Source organism: Salvelinus fontinalis, chromosome 32, assembly GCF_029448725.1.
Source record: "Salvelinus fontinalis isolate EN_2023a chromosome 32, ASM2944872v1, whole genome shotgun sequence".
Taxonomy (NCBI): domain Eukaryota; kingdom Metazoa; phylum Chordata; class Actinopteri; order Salmoniformes; family Salmonidae; genus Salvelinus; species Salvelinus fontinalis.
Window position 1 is genome coordinate 37,040,828 of NC_074696.1, and position 18,848 is coordinate 37,059,675.

Consider the following 18,848-nt stretch of genomic DNA (forward strand, 5'->3'; position numbering starts at 1 on the left):
TCTATCTTGTGATTTGGAGTAATGAGAAATAAAGTTGATTTTGGTTGCATATGGCCTCGACTATACACCACTGGTTATTGTACAAAGATTTATGAAGTCAAGAAGCTAATAAACTCAGCAAAAAAAGAAACGTCCCTTTTGCAGGACCCTGTCTTTCAAAGATAATTCGTAAAAATGCAAATAACTTCACAGATCTTCATTGTAAAGAGTTTAAACACTGTTTCCCATGCTTGTTCAATGAACCATTAACAGGTGGAACGGTCGTTAAGACACTAATAGCTTACAGACGGTAGGCAATTAAGGTCACAGTTATGAAAACTTAGGACACTAAAGAGGCCTTTCTACTGACTCTGAAAAACACCAAAAGTAAGATGCCCATGGTCCCTGCTCATTTGTGTGAACATGCCTTAGGCATGCTGCAAGGAGGCATGAGGACTGCAGATATGGCCAGGGCAATAAATTGCCATGTCCGTACTGTCAGACGCCTAAGAGAGCGCTACAGAGATACAGGACGGACAGCTGATCGTCCTGGTAGTGGCAGACCACGTGTAACAACGCCTGCACAGAATCGGTACATCCGAATATCACACCTGCGGGACAGGTACAGGATGGCAACAACAACTGCCCGAGTTACGCCAGGAACGCACAATCCCTCCATCAGTGCTCAGACTGTCTTCAATTGGCTGAGAGAGGCTGGACTGAGGGCTTATAGGCTTGTTGTAAGGCAGGTCCTCACCAGACATCACCGGCAACAACGTCACCTATTGGCACAAACCCACCGTCGCTGGACCAGACAGAACTGGCAAAAAGTGCTCTTCACTGACGAGTCGCGGTTTTGTCTCACCAGGGGTGATGGTCGGATTCGCGTTTATCGTTGAAGGAATGAGAGTTACACCGAGGCCTGTACTCTGGAGCAGGATTGATTTGGAGGTGGAGGGTTCGTCATGGTCTGGGGCGATGTGTCACAGCATCATCGGACTGAGCTTGTTGTCACTGGAGGCAATCTCAACGCTGTGCGTTACAGGGAAGACATCCTCCTCCCTCATGTGGTACCCTTCCTGGAGGCTCATCCTGACATGACCCTCCAGGATGACAATGCCAAGGAGCCATACTGCTCGTTCTGTGTGTGATTTCGTGCAAGACAGGAATGTCAGTGTTCTGGCATGGCCAGCGAAGAGCCCGGATCTTTCATATTGAGCACGTCTGGGACCTGTTGGATCGGAGGGTGAGGACTAGGGCCATTCCGGGTAGCCTAGTGCGGCAGGGTAGCCTAGTGGTTAGAGCGTTGGACTAGTAACCGAAAGGTTGTAAGTTCGAATCCCCGAGCTGACAAGGTACAATCTGTCGTTCTGCCCTTGAACAGGCAATTTAGTACAACCACTAGCAACAATGTGCTTGTAGCAGGAAAAACATCACATTGCCACAACGCTAATGGCAACGGGACGCTTCTAGTGGGGCGGAAGTGTTAGTGTTGTCAGTATCACTGACATTGTGGATAATCGTATTGCAATCATATATTACTGTGGTGTCAGGGTCTGATTAACATATTTCCCTGCCTTCTCTGATAGTAGTGCACCGATGATTGGTATTGTTGTGCCAGTTTATGTGGTCTGGGGTGACTCCAAAGATATATATAACCTGTAATGTGCCATAGTGAGAAACCTTATTGTGGGTTGATTCTAATAGGAAAATCCTCTTGAGGGCTGATGGGAATCAGATATCAGTCTTGGGGCCACAAGAAAGCAGCTTGCGAGCCTGATGTGGCCCCCAGGCCTTGAGTTTGAGACCCCTGGTGTGAAAGGTAAAGAAAGCATTGTTGTTTGAACTAACCGGGAAATGTACATATCTGTGTATCTCGCTCTCTTTTTCTCTACCTGTCATTCTTTACTCTCTGCTTTACTTACATTCCTCTCTTTATCCACTTTTTTCTTGGTCTCTTTATTTTTTCCCTATTCCTCTTCCCTTTTTATTTCCCCTCCTTTATCTCTCACCTTTCTCTTTTTTTCTTCACTTTGCTTCCCGTTTGCTCTCCCCCCTCTCACTCTGCCTTTTCCTGCCCTTTCTTTCTCTTTTCACCATCTGTCCTACTCCCTCCCTTTCCCCTCTCACCCTCCCTCCCCTCCTGTGCCTTTCTCCTTCTCGCTCCCCCGACTCTCTTCCCCTCCGCCTCACTCTCCCGCTCCTTCCCTCGGCCCTTCCTGTGCCCTTGTAGCTGTACAGGAAGAGCGCCAGAGGAACAAGGAGCGGGAGAGTGAGGCGGAGTCGACCAGCGCCGTCAACGAGGAGATGCCCGTGGAAAAGATCCTGGAGGCCGAGATGGCCGTAGAGCAGAAGACCGAGGTGCATGCCGACGGGACCTCCGAGGGCAGCTCGGTAAATGTGTGTGTGTGTGTTTCTGTGTGTGACCCACCATCTGGCACTGCGATGCACACATACCAATTTCTCTTACTCCGTTCCTCACACTGTCTATTATTATTCCTAGACATGGGATTGTGCGACTGCACCAACAATTTATTGTGATACAGTAGATTCTGAGACCACAGACCCACTTAAAAAAAAAAAAAGGATCCAAAGGCCTGTAGTCTCTATTTTGTACCCTATGTTGAAGCCAGTCTCTCTCCCTCTGTTTCTCTCTCCAGCCCAATGACCCGGTCACCAACATTTGCCAGGCTGCAGACAAGCAGCTGTTTACCCTGGTAGAGTGGGCCAAGAGGGTCCCCCACTTCTCTGAGCTGGCCCTGGACGACCAGGTCATCCTGCTACGCGCCGGTACGTTCAAAAAGCCTTCGCCTTTCATGTTCATTGCCACCAAATGGAAGAAAGCAAACTGAAGCAGGGAGGAATACCTGGACATATCCAATAAAACGTTTGTTTTCTATTTAAAAAGTTTATTTCATGCACCCTTATGAGCACGGCCCTGCTCAGCTTTGACTTCATTAAAACACAGCCGTACACAGCCCTACATGGATAGGCTGATAACCCTGACTCTCCTCGTGGACTATCTTTTATAATACAGTTGCCTCACATTTTGACCAGATACAATGCTTTTTTACAGTAAACAAATTGACAACAGACTTTCAGCACACTTATAGGGAAGGACGGCACATGCACGGCACTTACACAAATGACTGATGATTGGCTGAGAGAAATTGATGCTGATCAAATTGTGGGAGCTGTTTTGCTAGACTTCAGTGCAGCTTTTGACATTATTGATCATAGTTTGCTGCTGGATAAATGTATGTGTTATGGCTTTACACTCCCTTCTATATTGTGGATAAAGAGTTACCTGTCTAACAGAACAGAGGGTGCTCTTTAATGGAAGCCTCTCCAACATAATCCAGGTAGAATCAGGATTTCCCCATGGCAGCTGTCTAGGCCCCTTACTGGCCTTGAGTAAGGTTAGTGTCTTTGTATGCGGATGACTCAACACTTTACACGTCAGCTACTACAGTGAGGGAAATATACTGCAACACTTAACAAAGAGCTGCAGTCAGTTTCAGAATGGGTGGCAAGAAATAAGTCCGTCCTAAATATTTAAAAAAACTAAAAGCGTTGTATTTGGGACAAATCATTCACTAAACCAATCAACTAAATCTTCTAATTAATAATGATGAAATTGAGCAAGTCAAAACATGTTGATGCAACAGTAGCTAAGATGGGGAGAAGTCTGCCCATGATAAAGCGCTACTCTGCCTTCTTAACAACACTATAAACAAGGAAGGTCCTCAGAGTTGTGGACTCAGTCACATGACTTGGACTCGAGTCTGATTTGATGACTTGAGACTCAACTTGATAGAAAATAAAATAACTCGAGACTTGACTTGGAGCCTCAAGACTCGGGACTCAACTTTGACTGATGACTTGATATTATCTGGCCAGGTTTTGTAATGTTTTGTCACTAATTTTGTGGCACAGAGTCTCTGTGGATTACTCACGCAGCCAGAGACAGTAGTCGCCGCATCGCCTTTGTAAAAGAACATGTTGTCTAGTGTTTACAACAGATTGTTTAGTGAAATGCAAACTCTGCACTCTGATTACACCAGCATACTGTCAATCAACACAGGTCGGATGAGCTGGCGAGCAGATTGCTGATTTTCTGTACAGCTATAGGATCGGTGCAACGCAAACGTCAAATGATAGGGAGAGAGAATTGTCATAATAAATAAATATGCAACTTCAAAAAAAAATTGCCATCAATAATATTAACTGTTTACTTTGCAAGCTCCCCAGCAATGGGGCAACAATTACTAGCATAGGCGCAACAATAACTAGCATAGGCCTATTGGTCTTTTAGTATGTGGGCCTAACAATTGCTTGAAATTGATCATTTACTTATGAAGCGTGCATTTGCCTTTTCTCTTGCTGAAATGTTTCCTGCTGCTCTCACACTTTTAAATGCATAGGCCCTATGTGGTAAATGTACAGTGCCTTCGGAAAGAATTCAGACCCCTTGACTTTTAACACTTTTAACTACAAACATTTTGTTACGTTACGGCCTTATTCTAATATATATATTTTTTAATGGCCCTTATTAATTTACACACAATACCCCATAATGTCAAAAAAAACTTTTTTTTGTTGCTAAAATGTAAAAAAATAAAATGAAATATTACATTTACATGAGTATTCAGAGCCTTTACTCAGTACTTTGTTGAAGCACCTTTGGCAGCGATTACAGCATCAAGTCTTCTTAGGTATGACGCTACAAGTTTGGCACACCTGTTTTTGGGGAGTTTCTCCCATTCTTCTCTGCAGATCCTCTTAAGCTCTGTCAGGTTGGATGGGAAGCGTTACTGTTCAGTTATTTTCAGGTCTCTCCAGAGATGTTCGATCGGGTTCAAGTCCAGCTCAGGCTGGGCCACTCAAGGACATTCAGAGACTTGTCCCGAAGCCACTCCTGCATTGTTTTGGCTGTGTGCTTAGGGTCGTTGTCCTGTTGGAAGGTGAACCTTCGTGCCCAGTCTGAGGTCCTGAGCTCTCTGGAGTAGGTTTTCATCAAGGATCTCTCTGTACTTTGCTCCGTTCATCTTTCTCTCAATCCTGACTAGTCGCCCAGTCCCTGCCGCTGAAAAACCTCCCCACAGCATGATGTTGCCACCACCATGCTTCCCGATTGCTCAGTTTGGCCGGGCGGCCAGTTCTAGGAAGAATCTTGGTGGTTCAAACTTCTGCCATTTAAGAATGATGGAGCCCGCTGTGTATTTGGGGACCTTCAATGCAGTAGACCTTTTTTGGTACCCTTCCCCAGATCTGTGCCTCAACACTATCCTACGGACAATTCTTTTGACCTCATCCCTTGGTTTTTGCTCTGACATGCACTGTCAACTGTGGGACCTTATATAGACAGGTGGGGGCCTTTCCAAATCGTGTCCAATCAATTGAATTTACCACAGGTGGACTCCAATCAAGTTGTAGAAACATCTCAAGGATGATCAATGGAAACAGGATGCACCTGAGCTCAATTTGGAGTCTCATAGCAAAGGGTCTGAATACTTATGTGAATAGGTATTTCTTTATTTTTTTTTAAATAACAACCTGTTTTCCCTTTGTCATTATTGTATTGTGTGTAGATTGCTGAGTTTTTATTTTTTATTTAATCCATTTTAGAATAAGGCTGTAACGTTTCAACATGTGGAAAAAGTCTGAATACTTTTGGAAGGCACCGTATATTCCATTTAATAGTAAAGTCACTAATAGCGTTTCATCATTCCATCCCGTACCATTTATTGCAACACGTAGACATTTCTGTTTCATGTTTGATAGGCCTACAACACATGTTCATTTAGCCAACCATTTCTTACCCTGCTCTGAGGAGGCAGTGCACTTTATAGTGCGCATGAACGTTCGCAAGACTCATGAGGTAGAAGTTCTGTTTGTTTAATTAAATATAGGGTTTCCTTTGTTCATATTTTCCGGGTCATGTCAGAGTTCGGTGTGTTTGTGTCCTATATTTCTGTCACTTCTGTTGTGCGTAATTGGAGCGCTCGCGCCTCAGTGTGCATAGAACGCACTGATTGTTCCATGTATGCGTGGGTTTGAAAAATTATTAAATCCGATTAAGACGATTGTAACAATTGATGTGAAAATTGCCTTTTACATTGTAGAATCAGTTGATTGGTTGTAATTGCCAGTTGGGTAATTGTATGGTCCTGGGAGCCAAGTTGGTATATAAATGTAGGCCTACCTGTTTGAGCTCCTGTTAGACAGATTCCATGTGGTTTCTCCAGGAGAGGCTGAACAGTCTTGCCCTCTACCTGTGTCTGTTAAGATAGAGCCGGTTAAGCCTGATACAGGAACAGAGGCTATTTCTTTTGGGCTATTGCCCGTGTATATTTGGTCAATCTACTTGTATATTTGGTATGATATGGCGCTTTCACCATTGGATCATCAAGACCTGTAAATAAATCTACACTCTGAGCAGTCAAACTGCCTTGCCTTCTGCTGATTTCATGCCTGCTACAAGTAGACAAAATAATGAAAATGGCTGTCTGGTAGCCTCAATAAATAGACAAAGTTGTTGCTTGTATATATTTTTTTTTCTACTTGACTTGAAAAACGTGACTCAACTTGATTTGCTCTTAGAATGCACGACTTGGACTTGACTCGAGTCTTGACTTGAGACTCACACCTTGAGACTTGCTCGGGACTCGAATAATAGTGACTTGGTCCCAACTCTGCAGGTCCTACGGGCCCTGGTTTTGTCGCACCTGGACTTACTGTCCAGTCGTGTGAGTAGCTGCTGCCTTGGCAGAAGCTTATGGGGATCCTTAATAAATACAAATACATGGCTGACCCGGTCTCTCTCTTCTCTCCAGGTTGGAACGAGCTGCTGATTGCCTCCTTCTCTCACCGCTCCATCAGCGTGAAAGATGGCATCCTACTGGCCACTGGCCTGCATGTGCACAGGAACAGCGCCCACAGCGCTGGCGTGGGAGCCATCTTCGACAGGTAACAGGCACACACACACACACACACACACACACACACACACACACACACACACACACACACACACACACACACACACACACACACACACACACACACACGTGCCATGGACCTCGGTGAAGCACATAGAAGCAACCTTTTGCATGTTAATTTTCAAAGAGAAGGTCATAAACTGCAGGGAGAAAGATTGAAAAAAGGTGCCTCTGAATGATTAAAGCATTCTTCATTGGTTTAAACAATAAATGTCTAGTGTTTTTGTAATGGCCGTTTGTTTTATTTGATCATACACGCCGTCATATATACACTGTCTGTCATAGTCATCCGTTGAATCATTGAAATGGTGGCCAATTATGCCTGTTCCAGTTTACTGTTCATTTAAATGTCCGTTTCTCTTTGGAGTCATGATGATTTGTTGAAATGAGCTGAATCATTTTCCTGACTGAAGGGAGATTCATCTATTCTGTTTTACATTGGCAGATGTCAGTATTTTATTCAGTAGCATGGCACCTGTCTTGAGTAAAATCCTGCGCTCATCGCAGCTCTCAAGAAACAAGTGTGCCCACCCCAACTCAGTAGGGTCGCCACATCACATGGTGTGAATTCATTGTTTATTACACAGTAACTACATTTTTATGAATAGTTCATAAGCTGCAAGACTCCCAATTCCCACAGGAATTTAAGCATATCTTGGATTAACCGGTCGCAGGCTTTTGTTTCAGATTCATCACAATCTAGACATCCTTGTGGTCCAGTGAATGTTTTTATTTTATTTTTATTGACATTTCTCAATTCTCATGTTTTTATCCTCACTTCTCTTTTTTTGTTTGATTCATACAATATTATTTTCTTTGCATTCTTTTATGATTTATGCCAAATGGGTTGAATTTACATGATTAAACAGCCCTGATCATATTACTGCATTGTTCCTTTGATGCCTATTTATTATGCTCTTCTATTTGCCTATTCTTCTGTTCTACTGTCATTGGCTCATGCTAATACACATAACCCTTTTTGTGCTGATTTGGATAAACCAGTTACATTTATAATTTTTTAAATGATGCGTACTTACCAAGGAAGTTGTATATGATAATTATCGAGGGTACAATGAATGAACACTACAGTAGTTAAGTTAAGCAGAGGTCTTGGGTAATACTGCATAGAACTATTTATCTTGTTTCAATCTGACCCAATATGAACGTTTTCTCCTCTAGATCTTGTCTCTGCTCAAACGTCTCAGATCTATTTGTTGCTGTGTTACATTGTCATATCTTTTGTATTTTTGTCATTCCTCAAGCTTTACTTCCTGTAGTCTTGGTGCTTTACTTCCTGTAGTTTTAGTGCCTTACTTCCTTTAGTTTTAGTGCTATCTAAAACCTTTTCATCAGGTCAAGTCTCCATCAACAAGAGCCTGTAGCCTGTTACTCCCATAAGTGGAACTGGGCACCAAAATGCACTGCAGAGTCTAACTTACCTGTTCCTCTGGGCCCAAACCAACGCAGGGGGGACAATGTAATAACATTGTAACTGTGTAATAACATTGTAATAACACATTGTAATTGCATACACAGGGAGAGTGCGCACAATGCAGAGGTTGGGGCCATATTTGACAGGTAATGACATCACTACACACCCACCTTCCCCTATCAACAATGAACAAAACAGATAACGCCACCCCCCCCCCAAAAAACAAATCTTGGCCCAGTTGTTGAGAATGAGCGAATCTGGCAAAGAGAGTGCTGTAATATGCCCAGGAATAAAAGCGGGTCATGTGTATCTTGTCCGCACGTGTTTCAGTGAGTGTTGTGTTCTGTTTCTCTTTTCTGTCGGACCTTAGGCTCGACTGGTCGCTGGCGCAGTGTCGACAAAACACAGGCTGCTTACTTTCCTCCCTTTGTGTTCTTTCTGTCCTTATTGAATTATTACATTACCCAACATTATTGCGATGTGCCGTAGTCTATAAATACATGGTGGTTTGGGCTATTGCTTTGTTGCAATTTCTATCATTTATAAGGTTATGTGTAGATTGTGTGTAAAGTGTAAATACAAAGTGTAAAGAGGATGTAAGACTTGTATCCCAGCCCCCCTGCCCTTGTTAATTTCTCTATATAACTGCTGCATCGTTGAGTGGAACTGTGGTGAACGCTAGAGAAGATGCTAACCCATCTCCTCCCGCTCTCTCGTCCCTCTGTCACACCTCCTTCTCCTCGACCCCGGTTGTAGAGTTCTCACTGAGCTGGTCAGTAAGATGAGAGACATGCAGATGGACAAGACCGAGCTCGGGTGCCTCCGAGCCATCATCCTCTTCAACCCAGGTAATTATTTCAGCTCGAATAATAATTTGAGACAATATAAGCCATTTCGTCCCAAATATAGCATGATGTCAGGAAGAATCACACGTTAATTAATCTCAGTGCTATAATGCCGGTGTTTGTTCCTGCGTTCAGATGCCAAGGGCCTTTCCAGCTCCAGTGAAGTGGAATTGCTGAGGGAGAAGGTATACGCATCGCTGGAGTCCTATTGTAAACAGAGATACCCCGACCAGCAGGGCAGGTACAAGAGAAACACACAGACATACTATAGCACTTATCCACACAATACTCCCACGTCACCGCCATGATTGACCTCACTCATTCTCCCCCATCGCCCCAGGTTCGCTAAGCTCCTCCTCCGGCTGCCAGCGCTACGCTCCATTGGCCTGAAGTGCCTGGAGCACCTGTTCTTCTTCAAGCTGATTGGCGACACCCCTATCGACACGTTCCTCATGGAGATGCTGGAGGCGCCCCACCAGCTGACCTAGGAACCAGGTTCTGCTCTGGTCCATCAGGGGTTCTAGTTCTGGCACCCTGGTTCTGGGACTTCACCATGTCTGCTGGTTTTGACGTCCCGCTCACACAAACCCCACCAACCTTCTTCACTCATTAAATCCCCCCAAGCTGATACAGCTCCAAAAGACCATATGCTGTTAAAAACAAACACTTTTTCCAGAAACACATACTTTTTCACAGTAGTGGTTAAGACACATGGATATATCTCATTTTTAACCACATATACAAGTTTTATCATGAGTTAGCTATCAGTTTGTAGCCTTCAGCTTTGAGTGTAAACGCTTCTGCGATATCCGGTAGACCTCTCAGCTTCTTGTGGGGTTCGTAGGTTATTCAGATACATTGCTGCACGCATAGATATGACGAGTGGCTCACTCTGTCTTTGGTTTTACTCTTGGGTTTACCCCAAACCCGTCATAATCAGGTGCGTAATATTTCAATCAAGTCTCCCAACTTTTCCAGCTTCTATTGGTCGGGACACAACCAACGGAGGCAGACGCGCCCCTCTCAGTTCACCAATCCGAATGTGATTTGAATACTATGCTTTATTCACGCTGAAATGCGCTGAATTTGTTTTGAAGTACTGTACTCATAAAATGAGACCTTTTTAAGGCCTTGAAATCCAAGGAGGGGGACTTTGATTGGCCCTTCTTAAAGCTCACACCAGGCTTTCAAAGAAAGAAGGTGACTTATAGGATGTTTTCTTTTGTTTCTTTGTGGCGTTTGGTCTTCAAGTCCCAACAAGGGCCATTGGGCACAGAAAGTGCAACCTTGTTCAAGAGCACTGCGTTCATTGGTGCTGTTGTAGATCTTTCTTTTGTTTCATACCCTATCCTTGCTAATGGTCATTTTTGCATTCTGTGAAACGTTACTGTGTAAGTAAACATTTAGCAGAAACCCTTCTGCCCATCTTTCAGAAACTGGGGGCGACCACAACACACACGTCATTGAATGAACCTCTGCCCATCTTTCATCATATGTCTTCTTAAGAACCAATATGTTCACGAGGGTGCTTCGTTCGGTGAAATGGCCGTCCGTTCTAAGAAAGCCAGGATATCATTGGATATCTTGTTCTATTGGCTTACAATACCCCTACAAACCCCCCTTCTGAATCCTCCGCTTGTTTCATTCCGTGCTTGCAGCCTCTTTCCGTTAACTTTTTACCATCTGTAAATAAGATGACACATCTACTCCTTCACTCGAGTACGATTGGGTAATCCCAATCTATGCATACAGTAGGGAAGACACAGGCGTTAGCGAGCATATTAATACCCACACACAACAAAAAGTATGCACCGATAGCACGAGCTACAGTGTGAACAGCTATTGTACACATTCAACATGTACTGTAAAAAAACTTGAAGGGTTTTACCAATAGACTGGATTTAAAGCTTGAAAAACCCACCTAATTGTCACTGACTAGTAGGTTGCTAGTAGTTGTACTAGTAGTTGTGATGGTATTCTTTCGGGCCACTGTCGGCAGTGTTACGGGCAGGGCGATAGACCCCGCCCCCTTAGGCTGACCAGCTTCAGACGATACTTCCTGTTTAGCAGGCTTCAGCGGATGTAATGTGTGGTCTGCTTACACAAAGCTATGCACCAGGGGCTGATTCAGCTCCCCATAACAGAAATGGATGTCAACACATTAGATACAAACTATGAACAGAAATATAAAAAGAGCATCATTACACACAACGTAAGCAGTATCGGTGGAATAAATAAAGAATGAGACCATATACAGTGGCTTGCGAAAGTATTCACCACCCTTGGCATTTTTCCTATTTTGTTGCCTTACAACCTGGAATTAAAATTGATTTTTGGGGGGGGTTGTATCATTTGATTTACACAACATGCCTACCACTTTGAAGATTAAAATATTTTTTCTAGTGAAACAAACAAGAAATAAGACAAAAAAACAGAAAGGTTGAGCGTGCATAACTATTCACCCCCCCAAAGTCAATACTTTGTAAATCCACCTTTTGCAGCAATTACAGCTGCAAGTCTCTTGGGGTATGTCTCTATAAGTTTGGCACATCTAGCCCCTGGGATTTTTGCCCATTCTTCAAGGCAAAATTGCTCCAGCTCCTTCAAGTTGGATGGGTTCAGCTGGTGTACGGCAATCTTTAAGACATACCACAGATTCTCTATTGGACTGAGGTCTGGGCTTTGACTAGGCCATTCCAAGACATTTAAATGTTTCCCCTTAAACCACTCTTTGGTCTTCATGGTACCGCTTGCTTGGTGGTGCCCCTTGCTTAGTGGTGTTGCAGACTCTGTGGCCTTTCAGAACAGGTGTATATATATTGAGATCATATGACACTTAGATTGCACACAGGTGGACTTTATTTAACTAATTATGTGTCTTCTGAAGGTAATTGGTTGCACTAGATCTTATTTAGGGGCTTCATAGCAAAGGGAGTGAATACGTATGTACCCACCACTTTTCCATTTATAATTTTTTGAAACAAGTAAAAAAAAAAAATCATTTCACTTCACCAATTTGGACTATTTTGTGTATGTCCATTACATGAAATTAAATTACAGGTTGTAATGCAACAAAATAGAAAAAACGCCAAGGGGAATGAATACTTTTGCAAGGCACTGTAGGTATCCCTTTCCATATTGTGGCCATAAAAACATTTAGATGGGTGATTTCTGAAGTGTATTTAGAGATTGGTATGATTTACCATTCAGAAATGATGATGAAGAATAGAAGTTGCTGTATCACCTTACTGGACAGTAGTTCAGCTGTCCTAAACTGGGTGCTACTCATATGGTCTTACAATTATAGACATGCTTGTTTGCACCAGAGGAGGCTGGTGGGAGGAGCTATAGGAGGATGGGCTCATTGTAATGGCTGGAACGGAATAAATGGAACGGAGTCAAGCATATTTGGTACCATTCCATGAATTCCATTCCAGCCATTGCAATGAGCCTGTCCTCCTATAGCACCTCCCACCAGCCTCCTCTGGTTTACACCAACGCAGACACAGTACAAACACAAGGCTAAGCGTGTGCAAGTACACACACACTCCACCTTTTTCGGTCTTGAAACCGATGGCTACCTAAAATTGGATTCCCACTCAGCTGTACTCTTTTCTGCCGATCCCCTAGATTTACTTGCTATCAGTCCTTTCTGGCGAGAGGAACACCTCCTCCATGTAATATATGGATATGGAGGATTATACCTGTGTCCTACTCCAAGCCTGTGAACAAGCAATAGGAGCACTGTAGAGTATTTACATACCTGTTGGTTTATGCATGTCTGTACATGTGAAAATGCTCTGTTCCTCAGTGTCCAGATTGTGAATGTACAGAGGAGAGGTGCGGTTGCTTGTTGTTGCACCACGGTTTCAGAGTGGAACCTCAGGGTAGACTATCTTATGTGTGCATCCCCAGTGTGAACCATGATCTTGTCACACCTCCACGATGCTGGCAACAGCCCTTTCTGCAATTCCCTCATGTTTTTATGGAGCTTCCTCAGTTTAATGTGATCTCCCATTTCTTTAACACTAGAAAATCCTGGCCTCGAGGGACCAAACGAGTCATTTTGACTCCAACATTCTAAGTCTAACAAGTACATTTCATATATGCTATCGGATAAATAATATTTTGGTTGTGTTTATGTATGTCTTGTGTAACATCAGAATACGAAAAAAAAATAATTTCAAAGAACAAAATAGAATTTTCATTCGTTTATGTTACTGTAGGCTATCTGTTGCCTAATGTTCAAGTGTGGAGCTCATGGAACAGTGGTTGTTATTGGGAAACGTGATATTTGGAAATGGAGCTAATTCTGGATACTATATCGAAAACAAAACGTCTGTGTGACTGTAGGAGGATTTGAAAAAGTCACTTTTTGGCACTCTGAAAAAGACATGTCCTCTTAAAACTGCTTATAACACGCATTCTGTTTGTGATATCGAAATGATAAAATATGTGTGTTAAACAGACTTATTTAGGAAAAGTCAAGGACAGACTTAAAAAATGGCAGAGATATTTCAATTTAAAATTCATATTAAGTCAAAATTACTCACTTGCCTCTTCTAGTGCTAAAACAGTGCATTTAAAGTGAATCCCTTGCTATGCTGTGTTTTATCCTATAAAATGCAGTTTTGCTATGAGCAGAGATTATTTAGTACAGTATACATATAACAGCTCTATGCAAATTCTACAGGTTTTATAAGCTAAGCATTTTCAAGTTGTTCAGGCAGACAGTTTATCAGAAGATGGTCCAAGTAATTTTTAATTTTTTTTATGTATTCTGATATGTCACTGTGTTGATATGTAGCTATGTTGATATGTCATGATGTTGACTGCGTACAATGAAGCCTTGTTCTGGTTATACCAGCAAGCTCGGGTCTGCTGCAGCATGGAGAGAGGTTTTCAACAAAACAGCGAGATGCACAGAATAGCAAGGCGCAAGCGAAGGGGTGTAAATTGGCAAACACGTTGCCCGGCCCCTTCCTCTTCCCTTGCCAACGGAGTGCAATGGCCATTTGGTATTACTTGATGGCAGTGCGGCTGCGGTCGTCGCCCTTGGAGACAGACCGCCGGCGTGCGGCCCAAAGATGCGTGTCCTTCGTGACCGCGTGCACTCAAGGCAGACGCCTGGACCTTTGATTACGTTTAGTATCTCCAACTTACTTTTGAAATCACTTGCTTTAAATAAATAAAAAACGCTTCTTTATTAAAACTGGGGCTGTGAAGCTGTCATCTATTGGTATGTAGCGGGGCGCAATACTTATTTACATAGGCACTCTGGAGCAAAGGCCCTCTGCAATGATCTAAACACCCCATGCGGTTGGCTGGTTTGCGCCACCCATGTGATGATGCAACACTGCCAAACAGGTGCGAAGGCCAGTGTTGATGCTGTGCCATGCTGAGGGGTGTGCTTTGTCACTAAAGGCCCCTTTATAAGAAGGGTGTCACAGCAAGGGGGAGGGCCAGTGGCCCCTATGGTGCTAATGCTGTACATTGGTGCTTTTTTTTAAGGGTCAACCTTGCTTTGATTGCCAAGAAGGCAGAGTTACAAGCTAGGAACGTGCACAGATCATTCGGCTTTTTGGATCACGGTTCTATCTTCCATGTCCAGCGCAAACAGGAGTGTTTACGTCGAAAAATATGTGTTGGGACACTGCAGCAAACCTTGGCTTCGGCTGAGAAAAAAAGTGGAGCCAATGCATGGACTCCAAAGGTGCGCGCTGAAATCACGCCTCTGGATAGTGTCCCATTACATGGAATGAACTTGAGGGGAGGGCCAACTCAACATGGTAGACGCCACTCTTTATAGGAGGGAGGTCGTGCTCTCCAGTTGAAAGAATGCTTTCAAAGTTGGAGAGGTGTTTAGGGTGGGGCACTTTGACTTGATCAGATGATGATTTGTTGATCAAGAAAAGCTGTTTTCTTTTTAATTAGATCTAGAGATGTCCTGTCATTGACTCCCACCACAATACACTGCTTCTTTGTCTGTGTTTGACTCTTTCCCATGACCGCGCTGTTCATCTTTCTGTATTCAGGAGTATTAAACAAATGCAAAAACTTCATCACCTGGGGTTCCTTTTTCTCATGTTAATTCTTTGTCTAGTTTTTATCTCTGACTCCAGCACACATGTGCAAATTATAGACTTTTGTGTGTTTTGGGGAAGGAAAGCAACAACAACAAATTGTCATTCGGAATCTGTTTCTGTTTGTTGTATCATTTCCAAGTAGAGGTTTTAATACTGTACCATGCTTTTCAGTACATGTTTTAAAAGAAGCATTCAAAGAACAATGTGGAACATTTGACTTGTTGGAAGCTTGACAACCATGTACTATTAGACTACATTTTTATTGTATTTAGATAAATTATACATTCTGATCTTCTGAGTTGATATAAATCAGTGTAAGCATTTTCCCCAACCTTCATACATAAAACAACTTGTTGTCCAATAAATGTAATGTCCCGAATGGCCTTTGTATTCCCCATGCCAAGAAATCGGATGGTATGGTCCTCAGTCCAGCAGGACCCCCGGGCCTCGAGTGACCAGTGGCGCTGTAGTTTATTGATGAACCCAGCAGAGGGAGCGCCGACCTATGTCCGCCCATTCATTCAACTATATGGTGTCCATTCTACCCCGGCCTGTAACCAACTGCCCAGCCGCGGAGTGTGTCAGTCGCTCGTCGCTGTTTGGCTATGACCGCTTCTCTGTACAGGTTTATTTTTTGTTCTCTCCCCCCGCCCCTGTCTCCTCCCTCAATTTTGACTCATTGGTTTAAATTTCTTCTCGGTCAATAATTGTTTGCCTTTCCCCTCAAAATTACAAAACACTTCTAAAACGATATGCACAATTAACCCGAGGATTTGGGCCCATTGACAGTACATTTCGAGTCGGTAAAATGCCGAACATAAATCACAAGCCACGTCAATAGCCTAAATAGCAGACTATACAATATAATTGAAAACAAGTCCTTGGACTATACAACTTTCTATAACACATTTTCAGTAATGGTCCCCATTTATTGAGGCTACAGTCCCTCAGATGTAACTACCGTGTTACAATTGAATTCCCCATTATTTTTTAAATAGTTTCAAACATGTCTTGTTCAAAGTCACGTTTTGCAGGTTTGGTCAGTGTAAAGTAGCCTTGTGGCAAATGGCGGTATGCTAGTCTAAACGTCTTAGTCAATAACTCACGCAGCAGCTATGACTGAAATTGAAAAGGCTTTTTGCTATGTACTCGCGTTATTTCGGCTCCATATCGAGTCAAACGTTACGTTACACACGCAATACAAATGTCCAACTTTATTGTGATTCGGTGGCATTTGACTGAAGTGGAGCCTGTCCTCATTTAGTAGTAGGTCTACTCAGGAAGCTGCGTCTGTTGTTCCAATTGTGTCCGGCAGAGGGAGCACGTACAATAAATAACCTCTGACACAGAGACATGATGAGCTTGATGTCAAGCAGTGGTTCAATTGTATTCTAGGCCTATGTGTGGACCCCCATGTACAGTTGAAGTCGGAAGTTTACATACACTTAGGTTGGAGTCATTAAAACTCGTTTTTCAAACACTCCACAAATTTCTTGTTAACAAACTATAGTTTTGGTAAGTCGGTTAGGACATCTACTTTGTGCATGACACAAGTCATTTTTCCAAAAATAGTTTACAGACAGATTATTTAATTTATAATTCACTGTATCACAATTCCAGTGGGTCAGAAGTTTACATACACTAAGTTGACTGTGCCTTTAAACAGCTTGGAAAATTCCAGAAAATTATGTCATGGCTTTAGAAGCTTCTGATAGAGTAATTGACATAATTTAAGTCAATAGGAGGTGTACCTGTGGATGTATTTCAAGGCCTACCTTCAAACTCAGTGCCTCTTTGGGAAAATCTAAAGAAATCAACCAAGACCTCAGAAAAAAAATTGTAGACCGCCACAAGTCTGGTTCATTCTTGGGAGCAATTTCCAAATGCCTGAAGGTACCACGTTCATCTGTACAAACAATAGTATGCAAGTATAAACACCATGGGACCACGCAGCCATCATAACGCTCAGGAAGGAGACGCGTTCTGTCTCCTAGAGATGAACGTACTTTGGTGTGAAAGGTGCAAATCAATCCCAGAACAACAGCAAAGGACCTTGTGAAGATGCTGGAGGAAACAGGTACAAAAGTATCTATATCCACAGTAAAACAAGTCCTATATCGACATAACCTGAAAGGCCGCTCAGCAAAGAGGGAGCCACCGCTCCAAAACCGCAATAGAAAATCAAGACTACGGTTTGCAACTGCACATGGGGACAAAGATCGTACTTTCTAGAGAAATGTCCTCTGGTCTGATGAAACAAAAATAGAACTGTTTGGCCATAATGACCATCGTTATGTTTGGAAGACTAGGGGGGGGCTTGCAAGGCGAAGAACACCATCCCAACCGTGAAGCACGGGGATGGCAGCATCATGTTGTGGGGGTGCTTAGCTGCAGGAGGGACTGGTGCACCTCACAAAATAGATGGCTTCATGAGGTGGGGAAATTATGTGGATATATTGAAGCAACATTTTAAGACATCAGTCAGGAAGTTAAAGCTTGGTCGCAAATGGGTCTTCCAAATGGACAATGACCCCAAGCAACCTTCCAAAGTTGTGGCAAAATGGCTAAAGGACAACAAAGTCAAGGTATTGGAGTGGCCATCACAAAGCCCTGACTTAAATCCTATAGAAAAGTTGTGGGCAGAAGTGAAAAAGTGTGTGTGAGCAAGGAGTCCTACAAACCTGACTCAGTTACACCAGCTCTGTCAGGAGGAATGGGCCAAAATTCACCCAACTTATTATGGGAAGCTTGTGGAAGGCTACCCGAAACATTTGACCCAAGTTAAACCATTTGAAGGCAATGCTACCAAATACCAATTGAGTGTATGTAAACTTCTGTCCCACTGGGAATGTGGGAAGAAATAAAAGCTGAAATAAATCATTCTCTCTACTATTATTCTGACATTTCACATTCTTAAAATAAAGTGGTGATCCTAACTGACCTAAGACAGAGAATTTTTACTTGGATTAAATGTCAGGACTTGTGAAAAACTGAGTTTAAATGTATTTGGAATGAGGTGTATCTAAACTTCTGACTTCAACTGTATCTTTGAGTCATATTTAGTAACGTTTTGAATGCATCGGCTGAAATTCTTGAATTAAGGGAATATATACAACGCTGTTAAGGCCAGTGAATCATTCTTCAGAATCTGCAGTGGCTGGTTTTTCACACTACCTTGCTCTCAGCTGCACACACTGTGGAGGCCTCTCTTGCAAATGGCTTCCTAACCTCTCTCAGGTTATTTTTAACACTTTTCCTTTCCAACTCCCAGTCCCTCCCCAATCCTGTTCCTCTCCTCCCACCCCTCTCCATCTTCTCCTCCTTGTCCATTTCCCTATGTGTTAAGGGTGGCATAATGGGGCCTTCATGGAGGGACGGAATTCCACATTCTTTTTAAACTCTCATGCCTCAAATGTTTGATTACTCTAAATTAATATTATTGCTGAGTTTTGAGAACTAAGCAATTTGTTTGAAGTCATATGCCAGCATTTTGGTGGGCAATGTG

The 18,848-nt window shown here is 43.0% G+C and overlaps 1 protein-coding gene across 1 annotated transcript in view; it reads left to right on the top strand.

Annotated features, from left to right (window-relative positions):
- LOC129831229 (retinoic acid receptor RXR-beta-A-like) overlaps positions 1-15,319 on the top strand; it is a 33,253-nt gene extending 17,934 nt beyond the window's left edge. Inside the window, exons 7-13 of the mRNA XM_055894402.1 lie at positions 2,213-2,373; positions 2,640-2,769; positions 6,816-6,948; positions 8,517-8,558; positions 9,169-9,260; positions 9,393-9,498; positions 9,598-15,319. Coding sequence (XP_055750377.1) covers positions 2,213-2,373; positions 2,640-2,769; positions 6,816-6,948; positions 8,517-8,558; positions 9,169-9,260; positions 9,393-9,498; positions 9,598-9,745 — 812 coding nt within the window. The 3' untranslated portion in view covers positions 9,746-15,319. The remainder of the gene's footprint in view (positions 1-2,212; positions 2,374-2,639; positions 2,770-6,815; positions 6,949-8,516; positions 8,559-9,168; positions 9,261-9,392; positions 9,499-9,597) is intronic.
- Positions 15,320-18,848: the final 3,529 nt, after the last annotated feature.